This window comes from Tachysurus vachellii, chromosome 10 (genome assembly GCF_030014155.1).
Source record: "Tachysurus vachellii isolate PV-2020 chromosome 10, HZAU_Pvac_v1, whole genome shotgun sequence".
Classification (NCBI taxonomy): Eukaryota; Metazoa; Chordata; class Actinopteri; order Siluriformes; family Bagridae; genus Tachysurus; species Tachysurus vachellii.
The window spans coordinates 1,126,115-1,152,500 of record NC_083469.1 but is presented as its reverse complement, the minus strand read 5'-3'; the positions used below and the strand labels follow the sequence as shown (position 1 = coordinate 1,152,500).

The 26,386-nt window shown below is 39.0% G+C and overlaps 3 protein-coding genes across 9 annotated transcripts in view; 1 reads left to right on the top strand and 2 right to left on the bottom strand.

Annotated features, from left to right (window-relative positions):
- fas (Fas cell surface death receptor) overlaps window positions 1–5,074 on the top strand; it is an 8,462-nt gene extending 3,388 nt beyond the window's left edge. The window contains exons 4-8 of one of the 2 annotated variants that reach the window (XM_060879173.1): window positions 304–418; window positions 1,473–1,552; window positions 3,057–3,172; window positions 3,281–3,302; window positions 4,026–5,074. In XM_060879173.1, coding sequence (XP_060735156.1) covers window positions 304–418; window positions 1,473–1,552; window positions 3,057–3,172; window positions 3,281–3,302; window positions 4,026–4,345 — 653 coding nt within the window. In that variant the 3' untranslated portion in view covers window positions 4,346–5,074. The remainder of the gene's footprint in view (window positions 1–303; window positions 419–1,472; window positions 1,553–3,056; window positions 3,173–3,280; window positions 3,303–4,025) is intronic. The other variant, XM_060879174.1, reaches the window with a different exon arrangement.
- A 660-nt stretch (window positions 5,075–5,734) lies between these two features.
- slc16a12a (solute carrier family 16 member 12a) lies at window positions 5,735–15,297 on the bottom strand. Of its 6 annotated transcripts, none has more exons than XM_060879171.1 (7): window positions 15,282–15,297; window positions 10,167–10,273; window positions 9,046–9,149; window positions 8,298–8,441; window positions 6,755–7,727; window positions 6,382–6,641; window positions 5,735–6,056 (listed from the first exon to the last, which is right to left on the bottom strand). In XM_060879171.1, exons 2-7 carry the CDS (start codon window positions 10,262–10,264, stop codon window positions 5,902–5,904), a joined length of 1,734 nt encoding a protein of 577 aa, XP_060735154.1. In that variant the 5' UTR covers window positions 10,265–10,273; window positions 15,282–15,297; the 3' UTR covers window positions 5,735–5,901. The 6 variants fall into 6 exon arrangements, with proteins under 6 accessions (XP_060735154.1, XP_060735152.1, XP_060735149.1 ...); XM_060879169.1 differs by having other exon boundaries at window positions 10,167–10,270; window positions 15,282–15,294; XM_060879166.1 differs by lacking the exon at window positions 15,282–15,297 and adding an exon at window positions 10,959–11,107 and having other exon boundaries at window positions 10,167–10,270.
- Window positions 15,298–18,230: 2,933 nt separating this feature from the next.
- pank1a (pantothenate kinase 1a) lies at window positions 18,231–25,922 on the bottom strand. Its single transcript, XM_060880116.1, has 7 exons — window positions 25,754–25,922; window positions 23,623–23,972; window positions 23,275–23,528; window positions 22,607–22,783; window positions 21,438–21,561; window positions 20,357–20,482; window positions 18,231–19,239 (listed from the first exon to the last, which is right to left on the bottom strand). The coding sequence occupies exons 1-7, from the start codon at window positions 25,881–25,883 to the stop codon at window positions 19,180–19,182; spliced, it is 1,221 nt and encodes a 406-aa protein (XP_060736099.1). The 5' UTR covers window positions 25,884–25,922; the 3' UTR covers window positions 18,231–19,179.
- Window positions 25,923–26,386: the final 464 nt, after the last annotated feature.

The window sequence follows — 26,386 nt, the reverse complement described above, 5'->3', positions numbered from 1 at the left end:
AGTGTGATGTAACAAGCTGTGTTTATTTCTCTTATTAACTTGAATGAAGAGATGCTGATGAGGGAAACACTGTTTATAGCTGATAGTGTGAGTGAGAACAGAACTGCGTTTGTGAACCATCAGAGTGTAAAATATATAACATGGAATACTTTAATTAACACCCCCCCCACACACACACACAGACACACACACACACCCTGTGATGCTCCTCTTTATTACCTGTTATTAATGTCACTAATCTTCATACTGATCTTCATCCCAATGTGTTTGTTCTCATCATCTCTTCTTGTCTTTCATCTGTAGAGAACATGGAGGTACAAATGAGATGTTCCCTTTCCTCTAACACCGTGTGCCGCTGTAAGGACGGTCATTACTGCCATAAAGGGGACGAGTGTAAAGTCTGTTACCAGTGCAGCACGTACGTCTACAACAACACCTTTATACACACATACACATACACATACACATACACAAATACACACAAACACACAAATACACATACACATACACAAATACACACAAACATACACAAATACACACAAACACACACATACACAAATACACACATACACACACACGTACACACATACACAAATACACACAAACACACATACACAAATACACACATACACACACACACATACACACACATACACACAAACACTCACATACACAAATACAAACATACACACATACACACATGCACACACACACACAAACACACACACATACACACATGCACACAAACACACACATACACACACATACACACACACAAACACACACGTACACAAATACACACACGTACACACATACACACATATACACACACACACACATACACACATACACACATACACACATACACAAATACACACATACACACATACACACACACATACACACAAACACACACATACACAAATACAAACATACACACACACATACACACACAAACACATACACACATACACACACATAAACGCACATAAACGCACACACACAAACACACACAAACACACACATACACACAAACACACATACACACACACAAACACACACAAACACACACATACACACACAAACACACACATACACAAATACACACGCATACACACACATACACACATACACACACAAACACACACATACAGTACACACACACACACAAACACACACATACACACAAACACACACATACACACAAACTCACACATACACAAATACACACACACATACACACACATGCACAAATACACACAAACACACACATATACACACACACACATACACACAAACACACAAATACACACATATACACAAACACACAAAAAATAAATACGTTTTTATTTTTCTGAAACATTTACACTTTAATTAAAGCATTTTTTGCATGGAGAAACAGTATATATTTTTTATTTGATTGTTCATTTTTAATTCTATTGTCCTCTTTTTTCTCTCGCTTTGTCCTGTAGGTGTGAAGAGTATGGGGTCAAAGAGCCCTGCACTCCCACCAATGACACACAGTGCCATGAGAAAACGAACACATCTCAAGGTTGGAACCGTATCTGAATGTCCTGATGTCTGAGAACGGAGTTATGAGTTTTTCTGCACAAGATGTTTGAAAGATGTTTATTTGAATACATTTACAGTTTATACACCATTTCAGCGGCTGTGTGGGTTACAGAATGTCTTTGGTCCTTGAACCTTTTCCGGGTCGTTGTGTACACGTTCACATTCATGACATCAGAGACTGATTACACACTCTGACATTACAGTCGTTCATTTAAAACATCAATGTTCAAATGGAGACTTGTTTACAGGTCAGATGGTCAGAAGTCCTGGAACTAACTTAGGTTCAGAAATAAAGGTGTTTTAATTTCCAAAAGACAAAACACAATGTGTGCGTGTGAGTGTGTGTGTGTGTGCGCGTATGTGTGTGCGTGTGTGTGTGTGTGCCAGAGGTGGGAGTAAGTCACACATGTGTAAGTCACAAGTCTCAAGCAAGTCCGAGTCAATTTTTGTGAGAGTCAAGTCAAGTCAAGTCGTAGCTTGAGTCAAGCGAGTCACTGGCAAGTCATACAGATGTTTGGTTTGGTAGGTTGCTTGCCTGCTGCATCACGTGGTTAGATTACGCTCTTGTGTGCGTTTAAAAACAGATTTAAAAAAAAGAAAAAGTCACAAGTAAGTCTCAAGTCTTGAATGTCAAGTCAAAGTCAAGTCGAGTCTTTTTTTAATATTTGTCAAGCAAGTCTCAAATTTGCAACTTAAGTCTGACTTGAGTCAAGTCATATGACTCGAGTCCCCCATCTCTGGTGTGCATGTGTGCGCGCGCGTGTGCGTGTGTGTGCGTGTGTATGTGTGTGTATGTGTGTGTGTGTGTGTGTATGCGTGTGTATGCGCGAGTGTATGCGTGTGCACGCGTGTGCGTGTGTGTGTATGCGTGCGTGTGTGTGTATGCGTGTGTGTGTGTATGCGTGTGTGTGTGTATGCGTGTGTGTGTATGCGTGTGTGTGTATGCGTGTGTGTGTATGCGTGTGTGTGTGTGTGTGAGACACAGGAAATGTTTCATGACCAGATGAGCAAAAATGAGGGAAAGAGTTTGTTACTGTTTACATTGAAATGGTCTACAGGAGCATTAAAGAGGTGGATTGTGATTGGTTGTCAGGTGTCCATGCATTTCTGTAGCACAGGTTTATATTAATGGGCTCGTTCCGATATGATATGGTTTCTATAGCAACAGTTTTACTGAAAGGGGATGTTTCTGTAACATGTATGGAAGGAGTCTCCAGTTTCAGCGCTGTGTAACAGTCAGACTGTCTGCTAGAACAGAAGTCAGGAACATAGTAGTAACTATAGACGGATAAAAAATATGATTGTTATTTTTAAGTAAAAAAACGTTATGAATCTTTTTTAAACCTGCTTTATCTGGTGTATAAAACACACTGAACAAAATCTCAGTTAAACAATAATTCATAACATTATTTTGATTTTTTTATTAATGTTAAAGTCTGAAAGCATTTATTTAATACATCTTAATGTGTGTTTATATATTTCAGGGAAATATTTCATTAGCATCATGGTGACTTTCATCCTAATAATAATAACAGCTGCAGTGTGCGTATATTTTTTTCGCAACAACAAAATGTTCTGTTTTAAACAACCTGAGGAACCAGTAAGTGTTAAATCTGCAGAATTTTATTCCAAATCTAATTGTTCTAGATATTTAAATGGTTTTGCTGCTGATTTCTGAAATTTTCAAGATTTCTTTTTCTTTTCTCAGCACACAGAAATGCTGTTGGATGGTAAGTTTTTTAATCTCTTTTATTATAAACAACATTAATTTCTTCGCAGTAGCCTGCACACTTAACCTCTATAACAATACGGTGTTCCTATTATTTTGTCCAACTCCTATCTGAACACTAAAGGTGTAAAATACCATAAGAATGCAGTTTGTTTTACTAGCCAACAAGACTGATTCTGTTGTAGTTAGTTAGCTAGATCCAGCTGTTAAGAGATAGTTGGTCGGTGTGATTTCTGCTTATTCTAGCTAGCAACTAGCTACTGGTTTTATTCTGTTAGCATCACTCACTAGCCAGAATGAGTGTAGTATATCATTTCGGCTGCACCGTTTTAACGCTAATAAAATCGGACTACTGTAAAACATTTAGCTTTATCCGCTGCATCGTTATGTAAACTAATTAGCATTGCTAGTGTTTTAAAAAACTAGCATGAACCCATGGGTCCAGTCCTTTATCGGCTAAATTAAACAGGTTTAGGTTCAAAGAGGTGGAACGTTTTTTACTGCACTTTATTTAGTATTATTGTTTTTTTTTAAATAATTACTATTATTATTACTTAATTTTGCCTAAAATAAAAAATATATCTATTTTTCTTAATTGAAGCTCCAAAGCTTCCTCTAATAACAGATTTTTCAGCTCCTTCTGTTGACTCAATAAACGTACAATCAACCTAATATATTTTTTGTTCCCGTTTGAGACTCAAACGTTTTCATTTGTCTTTCTCAGTAGATCCAAATTTGGAACCGTTTCTGCATAGAATTGTGGAAATTCTGGGTTTTAAGGTGGTCCGGACTTTAGTCAAATGGAAAGGTTTGCTGCCTCAGGCCACCATAGACAACATAATGGATGAACATCCTCATGATGCGAAGGAACGTGCGTATCAGCTGCTGATGACCTGGTACCAGAAGCATGGCATGAAAGGAGCTTACAAAACACTCTGTGAGAGTCTCATCTCCATGAACATGAAGGCTACAGCTGATAAGGTGTCTGAACTCATCCAAGAAGGACAATGTAATGAAAATGTGAAACAGAATGGAAACATCTAGCTTTTAAACTCAATAGTTTTAAACTCTATTTTAGGACAATTCAAGACTCTTTGATGTTTTTTGAATGTTTTTGATGTTCCACAAATATTTGTTTATGACAACATCTTCACCTGAACATCACTCACTTCTAATGAGGACGATGACCCACATGGACCAGACGTTACCTTCTATCCTTCCACACAACAATCATAAACAATGTCCTGAATGTTTTTCCTTCGAGGCTGCAACTGCTTATAGCCTCAAGATGTTTTGGTCTCCGTCATTGAATAGTCTTTCCTTCCTTCCATCCATCCGTTCATCCATCTATCCAGATTCTGTGCTACCTAAACAGAGCATCACAGGGAACCAGGAGATTGTTCTAGCGGACGTTAGGAAGGTCTTCCTCGTGTCATCTCAGGAAGTGTTTCTCCAACACACTCACCTCTAGCTTGCTTATTATGCATAAATATAAAATGTACAAAAACCTACATTTCTATATAGCTGCTTTATGTCCAACAGGCTGCACAATAGTTAAAGTTATAGTTAAAGTATAAAATAGAGTTAAGTGCCATAGATTTACTGTCTATGTTGGTGTTATGGAACCTGTGCCAAAAGTAATAAATGTTACACAGTTATTTCTACACTGTGGTTCTGTTATATCACTATAACACTGTACATTGTTCTGTAAAGCTGCTTTGAGACAATGTCCATTGTAAAAAGCGCTATACAAATAAACCTGAACTGAATACATGCTTCATATAGCCATGTAGAATATTATTATTATTATTATTATTATTATCATTAGGGGGTCACGGTGGCTTAGTGGTTAGCACGTTCACCTCACACCTCCAGGGTTGGGGGTTCGATTCCCGCCTCCACCTTGTGTGTGTGGAGTTTGCATGTTCTCCCCGTGCCTCGGGGGTTTCCTCCGTGTACTCTGGTTTCCTCCCCTGGTCCAAAGACATGCATGGTAGGTTGATTGGCATCTCTGGAAAATTGTCCGTAGTGTGTGATTGTGTGAGTGAATGAGTGTGTGTGTGTGTGCCCTGCGATGGGTTGGCACTCCGTCCAGAGTGTATCCTGCCTTGATGCCCGATGACGCCTGAGATAGGCACAGGCTCCCCGTGACCCGAGGTAGTTCAGATAAGCGGTAGAAAATGAGTGAGAGAATATTTACTATTCTTAGTAAATATAATAGTACTATTTACTATTTTTAGAATAACAGACTAGTTATTATGTTGAACTGCATTGTGTGATTGCAATTCACAGTAACATCAACATCAAGAACATGTTTTGTGATGGAGAACTTCATAAAAAACCTCATGACTAGTGCACTCTGGTAGCACTGCTGTCACTAGCTAATAGCAAACCTGCTAACTAGATAAACAGCGGGGATGATAAGCACTCATATCCATATACATTTAACTTTATTATTACACACTCATCTGGACAGACAGACAGAAAGGGACAGACAGACAGGTATAGACACAGACAGACAAAAAGAGACAGATAGACAGAGATGGTCAGACAAGGAAATTCTCCTGGGCTTTTAATGATGCTGCATTGTGTAAGTGACTTTATGCCTTGTGTTGGTCCTGCAGTGAGACAGAGCGCCCCCTACAGCAGTGACGCAGTAAAGCCAGAGCAATCAGGATGAAAGCACTACAGAGCAGTGAGAGTCCACTGAGGAGGAAGAGTGCTGTGTAGGAGCCTGACTGATCCAACAGCCAACCTGAGACACACACACACACACACACACACACAGATATGTTGACAGACAGACAGACATACAGACAGATTTGAAAGCCAGATAGAGAGACAGACAGAGACCAGATGGACAGATAGAAAGTTACACACAGACAAAAGAAAAGTCAGATAAGAAAAGAGAGAGAGAAGTGAAAGGAAGACAGACAGATATATGGACAGACAAACAAAGAGAAACACACAGTTGTAAGAAAGTTAAACATGTCTGTGAGCATCCTGGATGTTTAAAGTCTGGATTGTTTTGTTCAGAATCTTTATAAAAATATTGAACTATACTTAAACGGTTCTCTCACCTGCTATTGGTGGGCTGATGAGGTACGGAATGGCATGCAAGAAGCCAACCACACCCAGAGCTGAGGACAAATGGGCGGAGCCTACAATATCACACGTGACCACAGGGATGAGAGCCATGAAGGCCCCGTCGAAAAAGCCATAGACAACGGAGAAGATCAGGAGTGTGGAAAAACTCCTTAACAAGGGCATGAAGAGGCAACTGAGTCCCTCGAACCCCACTGCAATCAGAAAAGTGACTTCACGAAACGTCCTCACACACCTGAGCAAAAGGAAAACAGATCATATGAAAACAGACTCATGTCTAAAGAACAAAAAAACAATGCGACATATTAACACCTGATGAGAAAAAATGTGATTATGATCTTGACTCACTTCCTGTCTGAGATCCATCCAAAAGCAATATTACCTACAATCCCCATAACTCCTAGGATGGACATTAGGAGGACGGCCTGATGATGGCTGATGTCCACACTGAGAGAATACGGCACCAGGTAGATGATCGGCACACTGCAGCCAAATGCCAGGAAGAGGAAGGATACTGCAAGCATCAGGAAGTCAGGCGTGAACAGGAAGCTGTGCTTGCCTGATGATTGTGGAAAAAGACAGCATTTCGGTTTTGTCCTTTTTCTTGACTGCTTGATCAGCAAACCAGAACATTTAGAAGACACCACCACACAAAGAGTCTGTGATTGGGGTAGCTTTGGGGTCACTAGCTTTGGCTCAGCTAGCATCAGTGACTCAGATAATTTTGAATCCATTTTTTTCATGTCAGGTAGCATTAAGTTGATTAGCTTTGAGTCATGCACCTTCAAGTCAGCTATCTGTAGTTCAGCTACGACCGACTTGCCAAGACCTGATTCTGCTCGCTGTGTGACCAGATTGGAATCCTTCAGAATTGATAAATCCTTTAAGTTAGTGGGCTCACTGCTTGTGTCTTGCTTTGAATCTTTTAACTTTCTCATCATCTCAGTATCTTTTAATATTAGTTCCTCTGAAGATTCCTCATGCTCTTCCTCTTTGTCATTCACCTCTTCTTGGTAGGAGTCTTCCTGAACATGAGGTTCATCCAGGATTGCTTTCACATTCTCCTCTTCACCTTTACTTTGGTCCACTAGAGGCCTCATAAGAGACCCACAGACACACAAGTTTGAAACAAGACCCCCTAAGATAAGAAGAGCCCCCGTCCAGGAGTACAGGTTGATGAGGTGCTGAAAAAGAGGAGGAAGGATGAACGTTCCAATGCCTCTTCCAGACATGGCAATTCCATATGCCAAAGCCTTCCTCTCATTGAAATAGGTTCCTACAATTGCCACTGCTGGTGTGAAACTGAGGGCAAATCCCAAACCTGTAGAGGATGTAAATGAATTTTGAGTTTGAGGAGATTGTACTTCTACTCCTGCTGTTATAAAGCCTGCAGTCTCCTTCTCTTGGCATCCCAAAGCCCACAAGCTGTTTGTAAGGTAAATACTGACCTGAAGTCTATGAGCTCCTACCCCAGCCCTCCTGCAGTTTACCACCCTTAATCCTGCTAGTCTGAGGCCTACTAGCTTCAAGTTTTTCCTCCTCCCTCACTGGGTACTAGAATCTCTGGCTTTTACCATCCTATGGACTACAAGCCACTACGACCTCCATTTTGAGGATTACAAGCTGAAGCATATCCTTACTGTTCTGATGACCATAAGCCCCTATTGCTACAATCCTGAGGTATACAAGTTCCAGCTCGTACCACTGTAAAGCTTGTCAGGTTGGTGTAAGCCTAGTAAATGGTTTACACAAAGCCCCACTCGCACTATACTGAGGTTTACACATTCCTACTCACACAATCCTGCAATAACTGCCACTTTAATGTCCTCGTGACTTTGCAGGTCTACAAGCTGCCATTCTGACCTTATAAATACAAAGTGACGTGTCGTACCTGTGAGAATCCCCACAGATATATACAGGAACTGCAGACTGGGGGCAAAGCAACTGAGGGCAAGTCCAACAGAAGATAAAAACCCTCCGGTCATCACTGCCACTCTAGTGGACAAGCGGTTTCCAACGTAACTACCTAGAGGAGCTACAGACACATAAACACATGGGGATAATGTCTATCCAGGTCAGAATGGGTGACTTAAACGTCTATTAATAATATCATGACATATTACATACATGGTTTCATAACATTTATTATTTATTTATTACAATGAGGCATTTTCATGCGCCGGTATTATACTGTACAGCCGTGGACAAAAGTTTCATGACACAAATGTTAATTTTCACAAAGTCTCCTGCTTCAGTGTTTTTAGGTCTTTTAGTCAGATGTTACTGAAGTATAATTACAAACTACATCATTTCATAAGTGTCAAACACTTTTATTAACATTTACATAAAGTTGGGTTAGGGTTAGGGTTAGGGTTAGGGTTAATATTTGCAGTGTTGACCCTTTTTTATCAAGACATCTGCAATTCGCCCTGGCATGCTGTCAATCAACATCTGGGCCACATCCTGACTGGTGTGTGATTGTTTTTCCAATGTTCTGAAAGTCACGCTGAAGGTATATATAAATGGATAAAAAGTCACCTCTCTAAATGTAAATATGAAGTTTAAGTTTACTAGAGTTCATGGAATGTGCTGCTTTTTCTTTCAGTGAATCCTGTGATGTTCTAGATGATCTTTCTTACCACAGAGCATAGTGGTACATTCCAGCAGGGAGATAATCCAGGAAGTTGTGGAGTAATCTGTGGAGAAGTGCATCTGAAACTCCACAAAGAAGATCGACACACACCTACGACAACAACAAGAAGATTCTCATTGTGTCTTGCATAAGAAATATTGATAAGTCACGATCAGTAGCCACGTGTTGAAACGTTTACAGACGTAACCCGGCGCTAATGAGCTCTACTGTTGCTGTAACAGGCGGGAAATGATGAAAGTAGCAGATGAGCACCAGGTCAGAATGACACTCACATTTTATCTCCGTTTTAATGCAATGAATTAACACCAGGACTGATTTATTTTTATTAACTGAACACACACACATGGGGGGCACGGTGGCTTAGTGGTTAGCACGTTCGCCTCACACCTCCAGGGTTGGGGGTTCGATTCCCGCCTCCACCTTGTGTGTGTGGAGTTTGCATGTTCTCCCCGTGCCTCGGGGGTTTCCTCCGGGTACTCCGGTTTCCTCCCCCGGTCCAAAGACATGCATGGTAGGTTGATTGGCATCTCTGGAAAATTGTCCGTAGTGTGTGATTGCGTGAGTGAATGAGAGTGTGTGTGTGCGCCCTGTGATGGGTTGGCACTCCGTCCAGGGTGTATCCTGCCTTGATGCCCGATGACGCCTGAGATAGGCACAGGCTCCCCGTGACCCGAGGTAGTTCGGATAAGCGGTAGAAAATGAATGAATGAATGAAAACACACATTAGCATTTCATCACCTCCATTTAGTGTATCGTGGCTTCATTAAGTTGTGCTCGAGTAACTGCCAGAACTACAGTCTGAGCTGCTGAATAATTAGCGTTGGGTTTTAATTAAAACAACATTTTTACAGCTGATATTCTCAACAACAGTGAGATTCACTTCAACATTTTTATTTCTACATCAGCACATTAGTCATTTTTTTTTTATTTGTAAATGTCTCTTACTTTTGTGTTACTGTACATCTCATTGCAGTGTTAAACTCCGTCTCCGTGGAGTTCATCTAGAACCCGACTCTGAACACCAGCAACTTTACCTCAGGACTGGACTCCACTCTAAACATGCGCATATCATTTGCATATTTAATCTCACAAAGTGTCATAACTCACCTGGAGACAGAGCGAGTGCAGATCATTGTAACAAAGGAAGCGACGACGATCATCCATCCCCATCCTCCGTCTCTGGAACTCTTCATCTCACCACTCATCGCCTCCTGCTGGCAAATTAAGGAACTTAATGAAAGGAGCAAAATAATGTAATAGTTTACTGTAATATAACAATAATATTACAATTAGTTATATAATGTAGTAATATTACATTATATTATATATGTAATAATATATTACATTAGGTTAATGTAATATAACAATAATAATAATGTGGATAGACTTGGACAAAAGAATAAAAAGAATTAAATAAAAAGATGTAACCAAAATGTAATAATTAGAGTTGATGAGTAATTTATAGTTAATGTATAATGTAACATATGTTTAAGACATCTAATCGATCCTGAAGGAAACATTTATACCAGAGAAAACAATGAGAAGAAAAATGAATACATTTGTTTAAATGCATAAATAATAAGCCCTTTAAACAGGTTTTTCTAGTTCCCCAGGTGACCTGAGATGGCGACTTCCGTGTGCTAGATTGTAAACAACTCCAGGTGAAATACCTACAACATTTTGTTTTGTTTTGTTTTGTTTTTTCTCGTTTTTCCTCCCCTTCCACATTTCTCTCATTTCGTCTTTTTTCTCAGTTTCAAAACCGGATTATAATATTATACAACCTGGATCGTCTCGAAGAATATATCGACGCGCACTACAACACATTCTGCTGCACCATGAACAGGGACAAACCAGATCACAACAAAAAAGTAAAAGTAAAGGTAACTTCACTCCAACCTCTAAGAGACCTCGTCCCAGTTCACCTTTCAGCCCAAGTACAACACCGTCCACGCCACCCAAACCATCCACGTCACCCAAACCGTCCACATCACCCAAACCGTCCACGTCACCCAAACCGTCCACGTCACCCAAACCGTCCACGTCACCCAAACCGTCCACATCACCCAAACCGTCCACGTCACCCAAACCGCCGTGCTGCACTGAGATAAGCGACATTTTGCTATCAATCGAAAATAAAAAACTCACTGGACTGGATTCCAGCTTAGCATTCAGCCAAGAACAAACACTCTCACTAAAGAAAATAACTTTTTAAAGGACTCCATACAAGCACTTACCATTCAACTCACTTCCGTTGTCGCCGAAAACAAAACCATGAAAGAAAACATTATGGAGTTGCAATCGCGCAGCATGAGCGACAATTTAGTTTTTGCAGGCATCCAGGAACAAACTCCGGACCACCCCGAAAAATCAGTCAAGGATTTCATGATAAAACAACTCACATTACCAACGGAAACAGTACAGAGTGTCACCGTGTTCACCGTGTTCACCGTGTTCACCGTGTTCACTGTATCAGATCTAACAACAACAACAACCGACAACGCAATCATCGCAAAATTCGAACACTATATAAACACAAAGGGGGCACGGTGGCTTAGTGGTTAGCACGTTCGCCTCACACCTCCAGAGTTGGGGGTTCGATTCCCGCCTCCACCTTGTGTGTGTGGAGTTTGCATGTTCTCCCCGTGCCTCGGGGGTTTCCTCCGTGTACTCTGGTTTCCTCCCCCGGTCCAAAGACATGCATGGTAGGTTGATTGGCATCTCTGGAAAATTGTCCGTAGTGTGTGATTGTGTGAGTGAATGAGAGTGTGTGTGTGTGCCCTGCGATGGGTTGGCACTCCGTCCAGGGTGTATCCTGCCTTGATGCCCGATGACGCCTGAGATAGGCACAGGCTCCCCGTGACCCGAGGTAGTTCAGATAAGCGGTAGAAAATGAGTGAGTGAACGAATAAGGTAATGTAGAATAAGGCATTAATATGTGCTTAATAAGTACTAATAAATAGCCAATATTCTATTAATATTCATGCTAATAAGCAACTAGTTAAATGACCCTAAAATACAGTGTTACTGTGCATGTTATGGAAGAATGTAAGTACCTGCAGGGGGTTTGTACGGTGGCCGGGAAGTGCAAAACACATTAACAAATCCGAAAACAAATTAACAAATCCCAAAACACATTAACAAATCCGAAAACACATTAACAAATCCGAAAACAAATTAACAAATCCCAAAACACATTAACAAATCCGAAAACAAATGAACAAATCCCAAAACACATTAACAAGTCAGACAACCCGGAAGAGGTTGGTATAGTTTGTGAATGGAAACTTACCATCATCGGACGAGACTCCTTTCATTCACCTGTATATCTTTAATGACAGTCGTCTTGTCCAATGATTCCATTCACAAACTATACCTACCGCTTCCGGGTTGTCTGAATCGGTGCATGAAACACATTAACAAATCAGAAAACACATTAACAAATCAGAAAACACATTAACAAATCAGAAAACAAATTAACAAATCAGAAAACACAAGGACATTTCAGACAACCCGGAAGCGGTTGGTATAGTTTGTGATTGGACAAGACACCTGTCACTCAAAGTATACATGAAGTTCAACAGTCTGCCGCAGGGAAAAGTTGGAATGGATGGATGGAATGGATTACTGTGGATTAATTCTGTTATTTTCTTGAACGGAGAACTTTATTTAAACGGAGAACTTTACACATTACACATAAGATTCCATACCTGTATATCTTGAGTGACAGGTGTCTTGTCCAATGATCGGTAAGTTTCCATTCAAAAACGATACACTACCGTTTCTGGGTTGTCTGACTTGTCGTTGTGTTTTCGGATTTGTTAATGTGTTTTCTGATTTGTTAATGTGTTTTCTGTTTTGTTAATTTGTTTTGGGATTTGTTAATGTGTTTTGGGATTTGTTAATTTGTTTTTGGATTTGTTAATGTGTTTTGGGATTTGTTAATTTGTTTTGGGATTTGTTAATGTGTTTTGGGATTTGTTAATGTGTTTTGGGATTTGTTCATTTGTTTTGGGATTTGTTAATTTGTTTTGGGATTTGTTAATTTGTTTTCTAATTTGTTAATGTGTTTTGGGATTTGTTAATTTGTTTTCTAATTTGTTAATGTGTTTTCGGATTTGTTAATTTGTTTTCGGATTTGTTAATGTGTTTTCGGATTTGTTAATGTGTTTTGCACTTCCCGGCCACCGTAGGTTTGGCCTCAATGGCCCTCCAGTAAGCAGTGTGCTGTGTGCAAGTGACCGAGGAACGCAGGGTACAAATTCAACTTAAATTGCATTAAATCTTGTTGTTTTAAACAAAATTATGCTGTTAAGATTTTTTTTAACTACATTTAAGTTCCTTGTTATAGGCAACTATGCATTTTTTTTTTAAATCCCAGTTTAATTCCCATGGAAAGTTTCCAGCCTTGAAAATTCCCAGAATTTTGCAACCCTAGTTCATACTATCTGGGAGTTTTGATTTTTGTTTTGATTCAGTAATCATACAGATAAAGAGTGGTGAAAATATGGACCAAAAGTTCATATTCTGATAAGGGAGATTATTTATTTGATGTTTACTGAGTTGAGGTAGGTTTATATTGTTGAGAAATGAGTCAATGTCTTTCTGATCTGGGTCTTTATCGGATGAATATAATTTACTATAAAAATTTTGAAAGATTTGATTTATTTCTTCTGGTGAGTTGGTGGATTTCCCTGCTGTGTCTATAATCACTGGAATCGTCGCTTTTTCCTTATTTTGTTTGATTTGATTTGCCAAATATTTACCAGATTTGTTATTATGATGGAAGTTTACTTGCAGTAGCCTATGAATTAGGAATTGTGTATGTTTATTGATTAATTTGTTCAATTTGAGTTCATATTTTCTTAATGAATCCTGTGTTTCTTCTGTTGGGTTATTTATCTTAATGTCTTCTAGTTGTTGAATTTTTTGTTCCAATTCTACTTGTTGATTTTTTTCTTCTTTTTTTTTAGAATGAAATAATTTTTCCTCTTAGTACCACTTTTCCTGTTTCCCACAGAAGAGATGGAGATGTTTCCGGGGAGTCATTCATCTCTAAAAAGCATGTCCACTCTCTTCTGAAATAAATGTCAAAATCATGATCTTTCAGAAGAGATGTGTTAAATCGCCATCTGGTAGTGTGTCTATGTTGACTAGTTGTGTTCCATTTCACTGATGATCACTGATGGCTATTGGATGAATCTTTGAATCAGAAATATTTGATATGATAGAATTACTGGTAAGAAAGAAGTCAATGCGGGAATATGAGTGGTGTACTGGTGAGAAAAATGAGCATTCTTTACTGTTAGGATGCTGTACAGTAGACACCAACTATCGCCAAGACCAAAATCACTCATGGACTGTTTCATGGTTTCTGCAGATTTCCAAATGCTTTTATTGCCTAAACTATTACATCTATCTATTGTTGGATTGTATTGAAATCACCTGCAATTATGACCGGACAATTAGAAAAATTTAAATTGATTGATTTATTATTATTGTTATTATTATTATTAATAATAATAACATTGCTATTACTGTTGATATTGTCACCTTCCTCATACCCTATTTTCCAGTTGTTGTTTATTTATTTATTTATTTATTTATTGTGTGTAATACTATTATCTTCATCATTATTATTGTCTGTTGTACTTCCCTACATGCTCCTTTATTCATATATTTCCACTCCCACACCCAGTTACATTTACAGTTACACTTACAGTTACACACACACACACACACACATGTATTTTGCATCTAATTTCTCTTCTGTAAATATTGTAATTGTCTGTTTGCATAATAAAAAAGTAAAAAAAAAAAAATGCATAAATAAGTATATACTATCGTTCATAACAGTAAAGTAGAAAAATAAATAATTGTACATTTCTAAAAATTAAAAATATAAAGTATAAAAGTGTAAAGGTTTTTAAATTATATATATATATAATAAAAAAAAGATTCGGTGTCATTTTAAGGGACTTTTAAACTCTGCAGGACTTTTACATTTTTTCCTATTATAAAAATATTTTACAAGTTTGACATGACGTCTGTACATGATAACAGAAAGAGACGACCGCACATCTAACTGTAACCCTGACAACTAACTCATTCTTAATATAATAAAAAAAACACTGATTTTCACATTTTTTTCAACCTTTAGTTAATAAAAAATGTAAGGTTTAAAATTCTGAGAGAAATAATGAAGCATCGTTGTTCACTCACCTGTAGAGTTGCGTCTGTGTTGCTAAACAAATATCAAAGGTCAGAAAATCATAAAATCATAGTGAAATCAGAACACCTGTCATGATGTCAGTTCATGATGCAGCATTTTTGTCCTATTCCAGGTACCAGAGCTGCTAAAGAGAAACATGAAGGACGCTCCGAGAAGATACGTCACTTTATTAGCTCTGTGATGCAAACAAAAAAAAGATGTTTTAAATCTTTATTAACTTTCAATTCAATTCAAATTTATTTGTGTAGCATTTTTAACAGCTGACATTGTCTCTAAGCAGCTTTACAGAACATAAACATAGAACAAAAGGTTATTATAAAGAATAATATAAAGATAAAATACAAAATAGAATAAAAAGATAGAATAAATAAATAGAATATAAAGATAGAATACAAAAATTCCAAATTAATATTATTTATATTTAAATGTGTATGTATTTATCCCCAATGAGCAAGTCTGAGGTGACTCAGGTGACTGTGGGGAGGAAAAACTCCCTTAGATGGTAAAGGAAGAAACCTTGAGAGGAACCAGACACAAAGGGGAACCTCATCCTCATCTGGGTGACAGTGGGGGTGTGATTATAAATATACAGTCTGATAAATGTTGTATTGATGTAAAAGACCACATGGAGTTCACATCTCCTCTTTAGTATCGCAGAGTCTAACTGGAGCTGGTAGATCTCTAGATGTCTCAGGATCATCACAGAGTCGCCTTCATCTCAGTGGAGGTCCAAAATCTTCATGGCACTGAAGACGATCAGAGCTGGTACGATTTATGGATGCCTCGGGATGGTAGAAAGAGAGAAGCAGTGGAGAGGAATTAACATATCTGCTGTTCATAATATTAACAAGCACTAGATGATGATGTGCATTTGGTCTGGTGTTATAGAGCACAATATTATGGGATGTATTATGTGTATGTCTGACTAAAGAGATGAGTATTATATTTTATTAGATTATATTTTAATCTACATTTAAACTGGGAAAGTGTGTCTGAGCCCGAACACTATCAGGAAGACTAGTCCAGAGTTTGGGAGCTAAATAAGAAAACGCTCTACCACCTTTAGTAGACTTAGATATTCTGGGAACTACCAGAAGTCCTGAGTTTTGTGATCTCAGAGAGCGTGAAGGATTGTAACGTGTTAGAAGACTAGTTAGATACATGGGAGCTAAACCATTAAGAGCCTTGTACGTAAGTAGCAGCAGTTTGTAATCAATTCTAAACTTAACAGGTAGCCAGTGTAGAGATGATAAAATTGGGGTTATATGGTCATACTTTCTTGTCCTAGTGAGAACTCTGGCAGCTGCATTTTGGACTAACTGTAGCCTATTTATTAAAGATGCAGGACAACCACCTAGTAATGCATTACAATAGTCCAGTCTAGAGGTCATGAAAGTGTGAACTAGCTTCTCAGCATCAGATACAGACAGGATGTTTCTCAGCTTGGTAATATTTCTAAGGTGAAGAAGGCTGTGTTTGTAATATGGTGATATGATTTTAAAGACAAGTTACTGTCTAATAAACACCAGGTCTTTCACTGTCGAGCTACTAGTAACAGAACATCCCTCTAAATGGAAGTTGAAGTGTGAGAGTTTCTTTGTACTGGTTTTTGGGCCTATAAGTAGTGTTTCTGTCTTATCAGAGTTTAACAACAGAAAGTTACAGCTCATCCAGTCTTTTATTTCTCTAAGGCATTGAGTTAATTTCGACAATTTAGTTATTTCATCTGGTTTTGAGGAGATGTATAACTGTGTGTCGTCAGCATAGCAGTGGAAGCTAATCCCATGTCTTCTAATGATGTTCTCTAATGGAAGCATGTATATCGAGAAGAGCAGAGGTCCTAGAACTGATCCTTGAGGGACCCCATAATTAACTGGTAATAAACTGGAGGATTCAGCATTTAATTCTACAAAATGGTATCGATCAGACAGGTAGGATCTAAACCAACTTAAAGCCTGTCCATGAATACCTGTGTAATTTTGTAAGTGATCTAGGAGAATGTTGTGATCTATAGTGTCGAATGCAGCACTAAGGTCAAGTAGAACTAATAGTGACATACAGTCTTTGTCCGAAGCTAAGAACAAGTCATTTGTAACTTTAACAATAGCAGTTTCTGTGCTATGATGGGGCCTGAAACCTGACTGAAACTCTTCAAAGATATTGTTCTCCTGTAAGAAGGAGCTCAGTTGAACAGACACAACCTTTTCTAGTATTTTAGACATAAACAGAAGATGTGAAATAGGTCTGTAATTTGATAGTTCATTAGGATCTAAATTAGGTTTGTTAATGAGGGGCTTAATAACTGCCAACTTGAAGGATTTAGGGACGTAACCTAAAGATAACGAGGAGTTAATAATATTAAGAAGAGGCTCACCAGCTTTATGTAACACTTCTTTCAGTAATTTAGTGTGAATGGGGTCTAGTGAACAAGTTGTTAATGTAGCTGTAGTAATAAGTTTATCTAACTCTTCCTGTCCTGTACTTGTAAAGCACTGTAGTTGTGTGTAGACTGAATCAATTCATTATGCTTGCTCCAAAAGAGTCACGTTTTTATGACTTTTACACGTTTAAAACAAAAATTATATTCATGTGAAAACTAAAAAATCTAAAAATATTAAAGAATCATGAAAAAAGATTCAATAAATAGTCTCAGTAATATCTGGATTAACTTCAGTGATGTCGAGACTGTGGATATTGTTTTGATAAAGATGATTTTTTTTAAAGCAACAAGCAACCAATTTTTTCTGAAAAATTTTCTGTAAAAATTCTCTGGTTGATTTTAAAAGGGTTATAAAAATTTAAACTTCTTCTTCTTCTTATTATTATTATTATTATTATTATTATTATTATTATTATTATTAATATTATTATTATTATCATCATCATCATCATCATCATCAAAGAAAAATCACAGACATTAACAGCCAAGAGATAAATGATTATATATTTATACATTTTATTTTTTACAATGACATTTTATTTCTCCAGTTTCTTCATAAAAACATTTGAAACCAAAAAGATAACATTGTTTAGACAAAATTAATTCCTAATTTCTCTTGGAAAATGTGGCACTTTTATCTTTTTCAAACCCACAGAAATAAAAGCAAACTTAAAAGAACATGAAAAAAAAAGTTTTAAACTTTATACATTTAAATTATTTCAAATGCTTTAAAATATGTCATATATTCAAATTAATGAAAGTAAAGATACACAGGGAGGGTCACGTGTTAATCACACGTTAATCACTTCAAAAGACGATGTTTTTAGAATGTTTGTATACATTTAAATAAGGCAAAATTATTTAAAAAAGAAAAAAGAAAAAATATTATTTTACTTTATTTTGTTCTTGTCCATAACACTTTCTTAAACTTTAACACTTTTGAAGACATTAAGCTCCACCCACTTCATAATCACACTATGTACTACATCCTTAAATGCAAAAGCACTTAAAACATTTTTTGTTTTTTTAATATTCAGAATTCTGAAAATTTTCACTTTGGAAATGAACAAAACATTGCAGGTGAATTTCTCCAAAATTTTTAAAAATGTCTTCAAAGTGATAAATATTAATTTGATCTACAGTGTGCAAATTTTTTGCATATTTAATTAGAAAAAGCCTCAAACTTTTATGAAACTGAATCTAAGAATCAGAGATAGACAAATATTAATTGTGAAAAATTCTGTTTTTAATAAAACAGCACTCACATGTAGTGTCTTTAAAAAAAGATACACTTTCTACAGAAACCTCACATTATACACACATAAAAAAACACACCCCTGCTCCGTGTGAATTAGTGATAAAATCTCTTATCTTACAATAATAAAAGCTCTAAAGGTGTAAAGGTTATTTACAGTTTACACATTAACATCAGAGATGTGAGGTGTTTCTCAGGGGTCTTCAGATGACTTCAAGAGCTCCAGAAACGCACCGACTGCTCCGAAGTAACCCTACACACACACACACACACACACACAGACACAGACACAGACACACACACACAGTCACACACAGACACACACAGACACACACAGACACACACACACAGTCGCACACAGTCGCACACACAGACGCACACACAGACACACAGACACGCACACAGACACGCACACAGACACACAGACACATGCACACAGGCACACACACAGATACACAGACACATGCACACAGGCACACACACAGACACACACAGACACACAGACACGCACACACACACACAGACGCACACACAGACACACACAGACACACAGACACACACACAGACACACACACAGACACACACACAGACACACACACAGACACGCACACAGACACACACACAGACACACACACAGACACACACACAGACACACACACAGACACACACAGACACAGACACACACATAGACACACACACACAGACACACACACATTAGCATACAACTAACTAGTGTATACATTTCCTCTTCACTGTAAACAGTTGTGATGTCATATTCAGAAAGTTTAATCAAATGCAACTTAAGCTCCGCCTACTTTTGATCCTGTTTGTACAACATCATAGATAATTAATATTTTCCTTCCCCTGGGTTTTTGTGGGTCTGACTTGTTCACCCAGGATTTTATTTTTATTTTCAATAAGGCAAACTGACTTAAAAAATCTTTACATCTTAATGTTCCTAAAATGGACGCTGATTGTTCGATGTGTGCTGTACATGCTAGGCTACATATTAGCTTTGTTAGCAAATTATATACCTGCAAATACCTATTTGTGGTTTTATATCATTTATCAGTCATTTAGTGTAAAAATTAGATTTTGAAAATATTTGCCATGTAAAAAAATGAAGAGTCACTGATTCACATTTTCTGTTATGATGAATAGCGTGTCCTATTTTTAATTAAACTAAAGTCTGCTCTGCAATTCAGAACATTTTAGTGTGGGTCATGTGACAGCGCCTCCTAGTGGACACACTAAGTTTTTTCTATAAGAATGTAAAATAGTCATCTTTCCAAATCAGACACTTAATCGCATTAGAATCGTCACCCAAGTCACCATGGAGCTTTTTACATTAGAGTACTGACAGTTTTTACCTCATGCTCTAGGAAAAGAGCCTTCAGTTGTCCTTTTGACCAGAAGTCCAGGGCATATGCGAGCAGCTTCATTGACAACGTGTTGATCCGCAAGAAATTCCCAACAAACACCACCCTGTCGATTTTCTGTTAAAAAAACACACACACATCTCCATGTCTGAGCTCTAGATACGATCCCTGGAAGTAAACTGCACTCAGTATGTGAGGTCCTTATTTTTATTTTCTCTGGAAAACCATCAGATCTACGGTGAGCAACTCAATGAGCAGCCGAGTTCATGAACCACATCCAGTCTCCTAATGAACATGACAGATGGAGCTAACAAGCTAATATCAGTGACTTTCACATTTAACACGATTAAATACGTTTGACACAAATAGTTACACGTTAAACATTCCACGTTCTCTTTATTTGTGACTGTGTGACTGCCTCATAACCGAGAGCTCACGTGATGTAAATAAAGCACTGATGAGTTCAGCATTCCTCATTAGGGGTCAAGTCATGTTAGTGTGGATCAGTTTACTACATCTGGTTGTATTGACCAGAAGAAAATATTTCTTAATTAAAATCACGTGTAAGCCTGATTTCAAGCAAAAAAAGTGTCCAATTGGATGTAAGTTTCATTTTAATTAATAAAAAAGTGACATCATAACACTGAATCTCATCCTAACACTGAATCTCTGAATGTTTGCGTTTTTATAAATGGATGTTGTAAATGTTTGAAATGTCGTCACATTAATAAATAAATAAATATGTTATGAAATGTAGACAATGATAATCACTGATACACCGGTTTTTATGTTACAGACACAGACAGACACACAGACACAGAAAGATACACACACACAAAGACAGACACACACACACACAGAAAGAAACACACACACACAGAAAGAAACACACACACACAGAAAGAAACACACACACACAGAAATAAACACACACACAGAAAGAAACACACACACAGAAAGAAACACACACACACAGAAAGAAACACACACACAGAAAGAAACACACACACAGAAAGAAACACACACACAGAAAGACACACACACCAAGACTCAGAAACACACCCGCACACACCTCATTGACGGCACACATGCGTGCGATGGAGCCGATGTTGTTGGTAATGGTGACCAGTGTGGCTCGAGCCAGGTCTTCTCTAGAGATGCTGTCCCTCTTCTCCTTACTCATCATGTGCCCAAAACTACACACACAGCGACACACACACACACAGCGACACACACACACAGCGACACACACACACACACAGCGACACACACACAGCGACACACACACACAGCAACACACACACAGCAACACACACACACACAGCGACACACACACAGCGACACACACACACAGCGACACACACACACACAGCGACACACACACACACACAGCGACACACACACACACAGCGACACACACACACACAGCAACACACAGCGACACACACAGCGACACACACACACAGCAACACACAGCGACACACACACACAGTGACACACACACACAGCAACACACACACGAGATAACATTTTCATACTATTTCAGATTAAAGAGTAATCAGACACATCACACACTCACCACAATCAAGCTACAAAACACTTTGTACAGATTTCTCTGCTTCAAAACACCTTTATTTCGAAATAATAAAATCTTTCAAGGTTTAAAGGCTATTTACAGTTTACATATTAACACATCAACATCAGGGAAACTGAGATCACACAGATCTAACACACACACAGGCACAGACACACAGACAGACAGGCACACAGACAGACAGACAGGCACAGACACACAGACACACAGACAGACAGGCACACAGACACACAGACAGGCACAGACACACAGACACACAGACAGACAGGCACACAGACACACAGACAGACAGGCACACAGACACACAGACAGACAGGCACAGACACACAGACAGACAGGCACACAGACAGACAGACAGGCACAGACACACAGACACACAGACAGACAGGCACACAGACAGACAGACAGGCACAGACACACAGACACACAGACAGACAGGCACACAGACAGACAGACAGGCACAGACACACAGACAGACAGGCACACAGACAGACAGACAGGCACAGACACACAGACACACAGACAGACAGGCACACAGACAGACAGACAGACAGGCACACAGACACACAGACAGACAGGCACACAGACACACAGACAGACAGACACAGTCAAAACACACAGACAAACAAACAGACAAACACACACACCTGGAGGCGACAATGGACCCCTGGAGGCTGAACCGTTGATAATCTCCTCCGTAAATATCCTTCACCAGTTTGTCCACGTTGTTGCTGTCTCCTCTGCTCGCCATCTCCAAAGCTTCCTCAAACGTCTCGCAGCCCGTCAACAGACAGCACAGACCCAGGAACGTCCCTCCACCCAGACTGGAACACAACAGAAGCACTGATCTTTATTTACTGAACATAAAGATTGCAGGGACTTGATGAGGAAATGAAGGAGCAGATACTCAGAGACTAGATAAAAAATAAAATGAATAAAAATATATTAGAGTTCTAGATAACAATCTTAAACATTGCCATGTCATTATATTTAAAAATATATATATATATCTTTTATTTAATTAACTATTCTGTTTTGTTTTTAGACAAATAAATAAATAAATAAATAAATATATAAATAAATAAATAAATAAATGCCAAGTCTGAATAAAAACAGATTAAAAAAAATTTCCAAGGACATCTAGACATCTTCTAGAGTTATTTATTTATTTATACATTTATTTATTTAGAGGTTTTGATACTTGCTGTATTTATAGACTTCCTTCGCTGTGTTTGTTGGTTAAATTCTTAAACTTCCTATTAATCCAAATAAATGTTAATCAAAATATTAGATTATTTTTTTCTTTCTGACTGACCTGGTGCCGGAGATGCGTTTGTATTTGTTCTCGGAGTAAACAGCGAGGACGCTGACCCCAGACCCGATGTTGACCAGCAGCATGGGGAACGGGTTGTCCAGACAACACATCCGCTTCATGCAGCGCTGCGTATCTGTGGGGTTCTCAAAATAATAACACTCCGGTTTCCCATTAAACCCAACTGCATCCAAATAGAGCAACCCATGGATCAGACAGTTCAGCTCGTCCAGCTTAGCTAACTCCACACCCGCGATCTGCACACATGGAGATGGAAATCAGACGCTAGAACATCAACAGTCCTACACATACTGTATATCGCTGTTAGCAACAATTATCTGTCCATCTCACCATACTGAAGTCGTTCTCAAACTTGTAAGCCCCGCCCCCGGTGGCGCAGATGGTCCTGTGGAGCTTGCCGATGGTTTTCTCTTGTACAGCGGCAAGGAAGGGCATGACGTTGGCTGTTTGGAAGCGGATGAAGTGCAGTGTCCCGACTCGTCCACACAAGCTCAGGTCCCGAAGCTCCAGCTGGACGTCCCGCACGACGCACTTCCTGTACAGCATGTTGGATCTGAGGTATGAGCAAATCGTCCTTAAGCTCCCCAACTCCTCTTCCTCCTCCTCTGTCATGTCATGTGGCTCGAAGTACACCAGCTTCACCAAGGATCCACCAATATCCAAACCAAACCAGGGAAAAGCTGGAGAAGAAGGAAGAGGGAAAGTTATAAATCTGAACTACTGATCAGGAGGTTGTTAGGTTGAATCCTGGAATCGCCTGATCCTTCGCTGTTGTCTTTCTCTTTATAACATCACACAGTTCAGACAGCACTTTGAAAAAAGACTCCACTACATAGTTACAGGTTCTAACCTTCCCAAAAGGGTTCTGAGAGAGAAACCTTCCTCAGAGTGACAAGCAAAGACCCTTTAAGACATAAAACGTCTATGTTCTCTGTCTGATTCTCTGTAAATTCTCTGTATTCTCTGTTCTCTGTAAGTGTGGAAAAAAGGACACTTCTTATCAGTCACCCATTAGGGCACTTCATTGTGTGTCCTCACATGTAAGAGAACCCTAAAGGACACTGTGTCTCATAGTCACCACTGAAAAAGCACCCAAGAGGCATTTCATCACATTTTCTCCACTCTCAACCTTATCATGTGTAATCTACCATAGGGGCACTAGGGAGGGGGGTAGATGGTGACCAAGGTGTTAACTCCCTCACATATGCTTGTCATGCCAGTAGTGCCCCCTACACCAGCCGTCTTGAACAAACCACTACATTTAGGTCCCTCCTGAAGACCAATGAGGGAGCGTCCAATGAAATGTCACTGAGCTACACAGAGAAGATTGTCACGACTGAGCCGTACATCAGTTATTAATGTTACCATTTTATCCTCCTGCTTTGTTATTCTGGCTTTCTGGTCAGCAGACAGAGACTCTGCTCACTTCGTTCAGTCACTGAACACTCTCTATGTTTCCAACATAGGATTTGTACTTTGTGCCTTTTTTTGTCGCAAGTCCTGTTTACTGAAGGTCAGAAGCACCTGGAGATCTCACTGACCTTCTGTCTGTTTCTACAAATCTCAAACTCATCCAAATCTGAGAAAGGGCAGAAAGAAGGGATCTGAAGGAAGAAAGAAAAAGAGGGGAAAAAAAGCAGTGGTGGGTGAAGATCACTTCAGCTCTGGTATGTCTGAAGTGTCCCACATTCAGGATACAAAGTCAACTGGAAATAAATGAAGGACAACATTACACACTCAGCTGTGTTCAAACTCGGATGATTGGAGGCAAAGTTCACACGGAGCTGAAATCAGACAACCTGTAATAACCTCAGAGTTATGCAAACCTGATTTCACTACGTTCTTCACGAGTATGTTCTTCACTAAAACACACAGAATACTGTCTGTGTGTAGAGATCTTCAGTAATAAAGGTGGTAAAAAGGAGTAAAACTGATGTTCACTCATAGAGACTTGCAGTGGCAAAGTGACTGGAAACCTTCATTTTCACTGAGAGCTGAGAGACTTGAGCATCAGCGAGCACCGGTGACCAGATGTGGGTGTGAAAAAGTTGAAATAAAATTTTATCTTTATGCAAATACACATCAACTCAGTGTGGCAACTAGCAAACTGTGCATGTGATCTGCTTCGTCCATGCTTCAGTCCTGTACACTGCTCCTCAAAACACTCTCGGAAACCAACCAATCAGACACCAGAGGACACCAGATCTAAGTCTGGTGCATGTCATCAGACCACAACATGAGACACTTTCACATGGATCATCTCATGTGTAATATATACAGTATATAGTGAATAATGAGTGTTTGTGCTGTTGTCATGTTATAAACCATCTATATAACTAGTGAGTACACACACAACATGAGATTACACTAAATATTCATGATCTTTATTCCTTACCTGGACATAACTAGTGAGTACACACACATAATATTACACTAAATATTTATCATCTTTATTCCTTACCTGGACTTTTATTACTTTTCAGCTTCATTTTGTTACTCAGGTGTAAAATCTCTTCACAGAACTGTTTTTTTTTACCCGAAGTGTAAAATCTACAACAAGGTTTAGAGAGAAACTGATTTTTTTTTATCATTAAAACGGAGGAATTGTTCTGTACACTCGCACAAGCGGTCCCTTTAAACGCTCGTGCTGACAAAGCTCGAGAGCTGATTGGACCGTAGACCCGGTGGCCTCGCGCAGGGAGGAGTCGACACCGATTGGTGGTTTGAGTCAGGCGCACCGTCTGACTGCACGCTGACCAATCAGAGCGCAGAGAGATGACCAATCAGAGCGCGGAAAGAAGCCTCGTCGTCATGGTGTCAGATACAGCATGAGATGTAGGATGCACTGTGATGGAGATGGTAACAAATAGATATAAGGTTATTAACCGTTGTTATTGTGTAATGGGGAACATTTACCTGTTCATTGTCTGGGTGAAGAAACCGTGCTGGTGTCTGGGGCTCTGTATAGATAATAGAACAGTTTCAGCAGCTCCTGTGGCAACTTCTACTGGTGAAGGAACTACATCCTTTTAACTGTGTTGTTGATGTGAGTGTCTCACTCCAGGTCCTGGTGGACATGGTGGAGCTGTGAGTG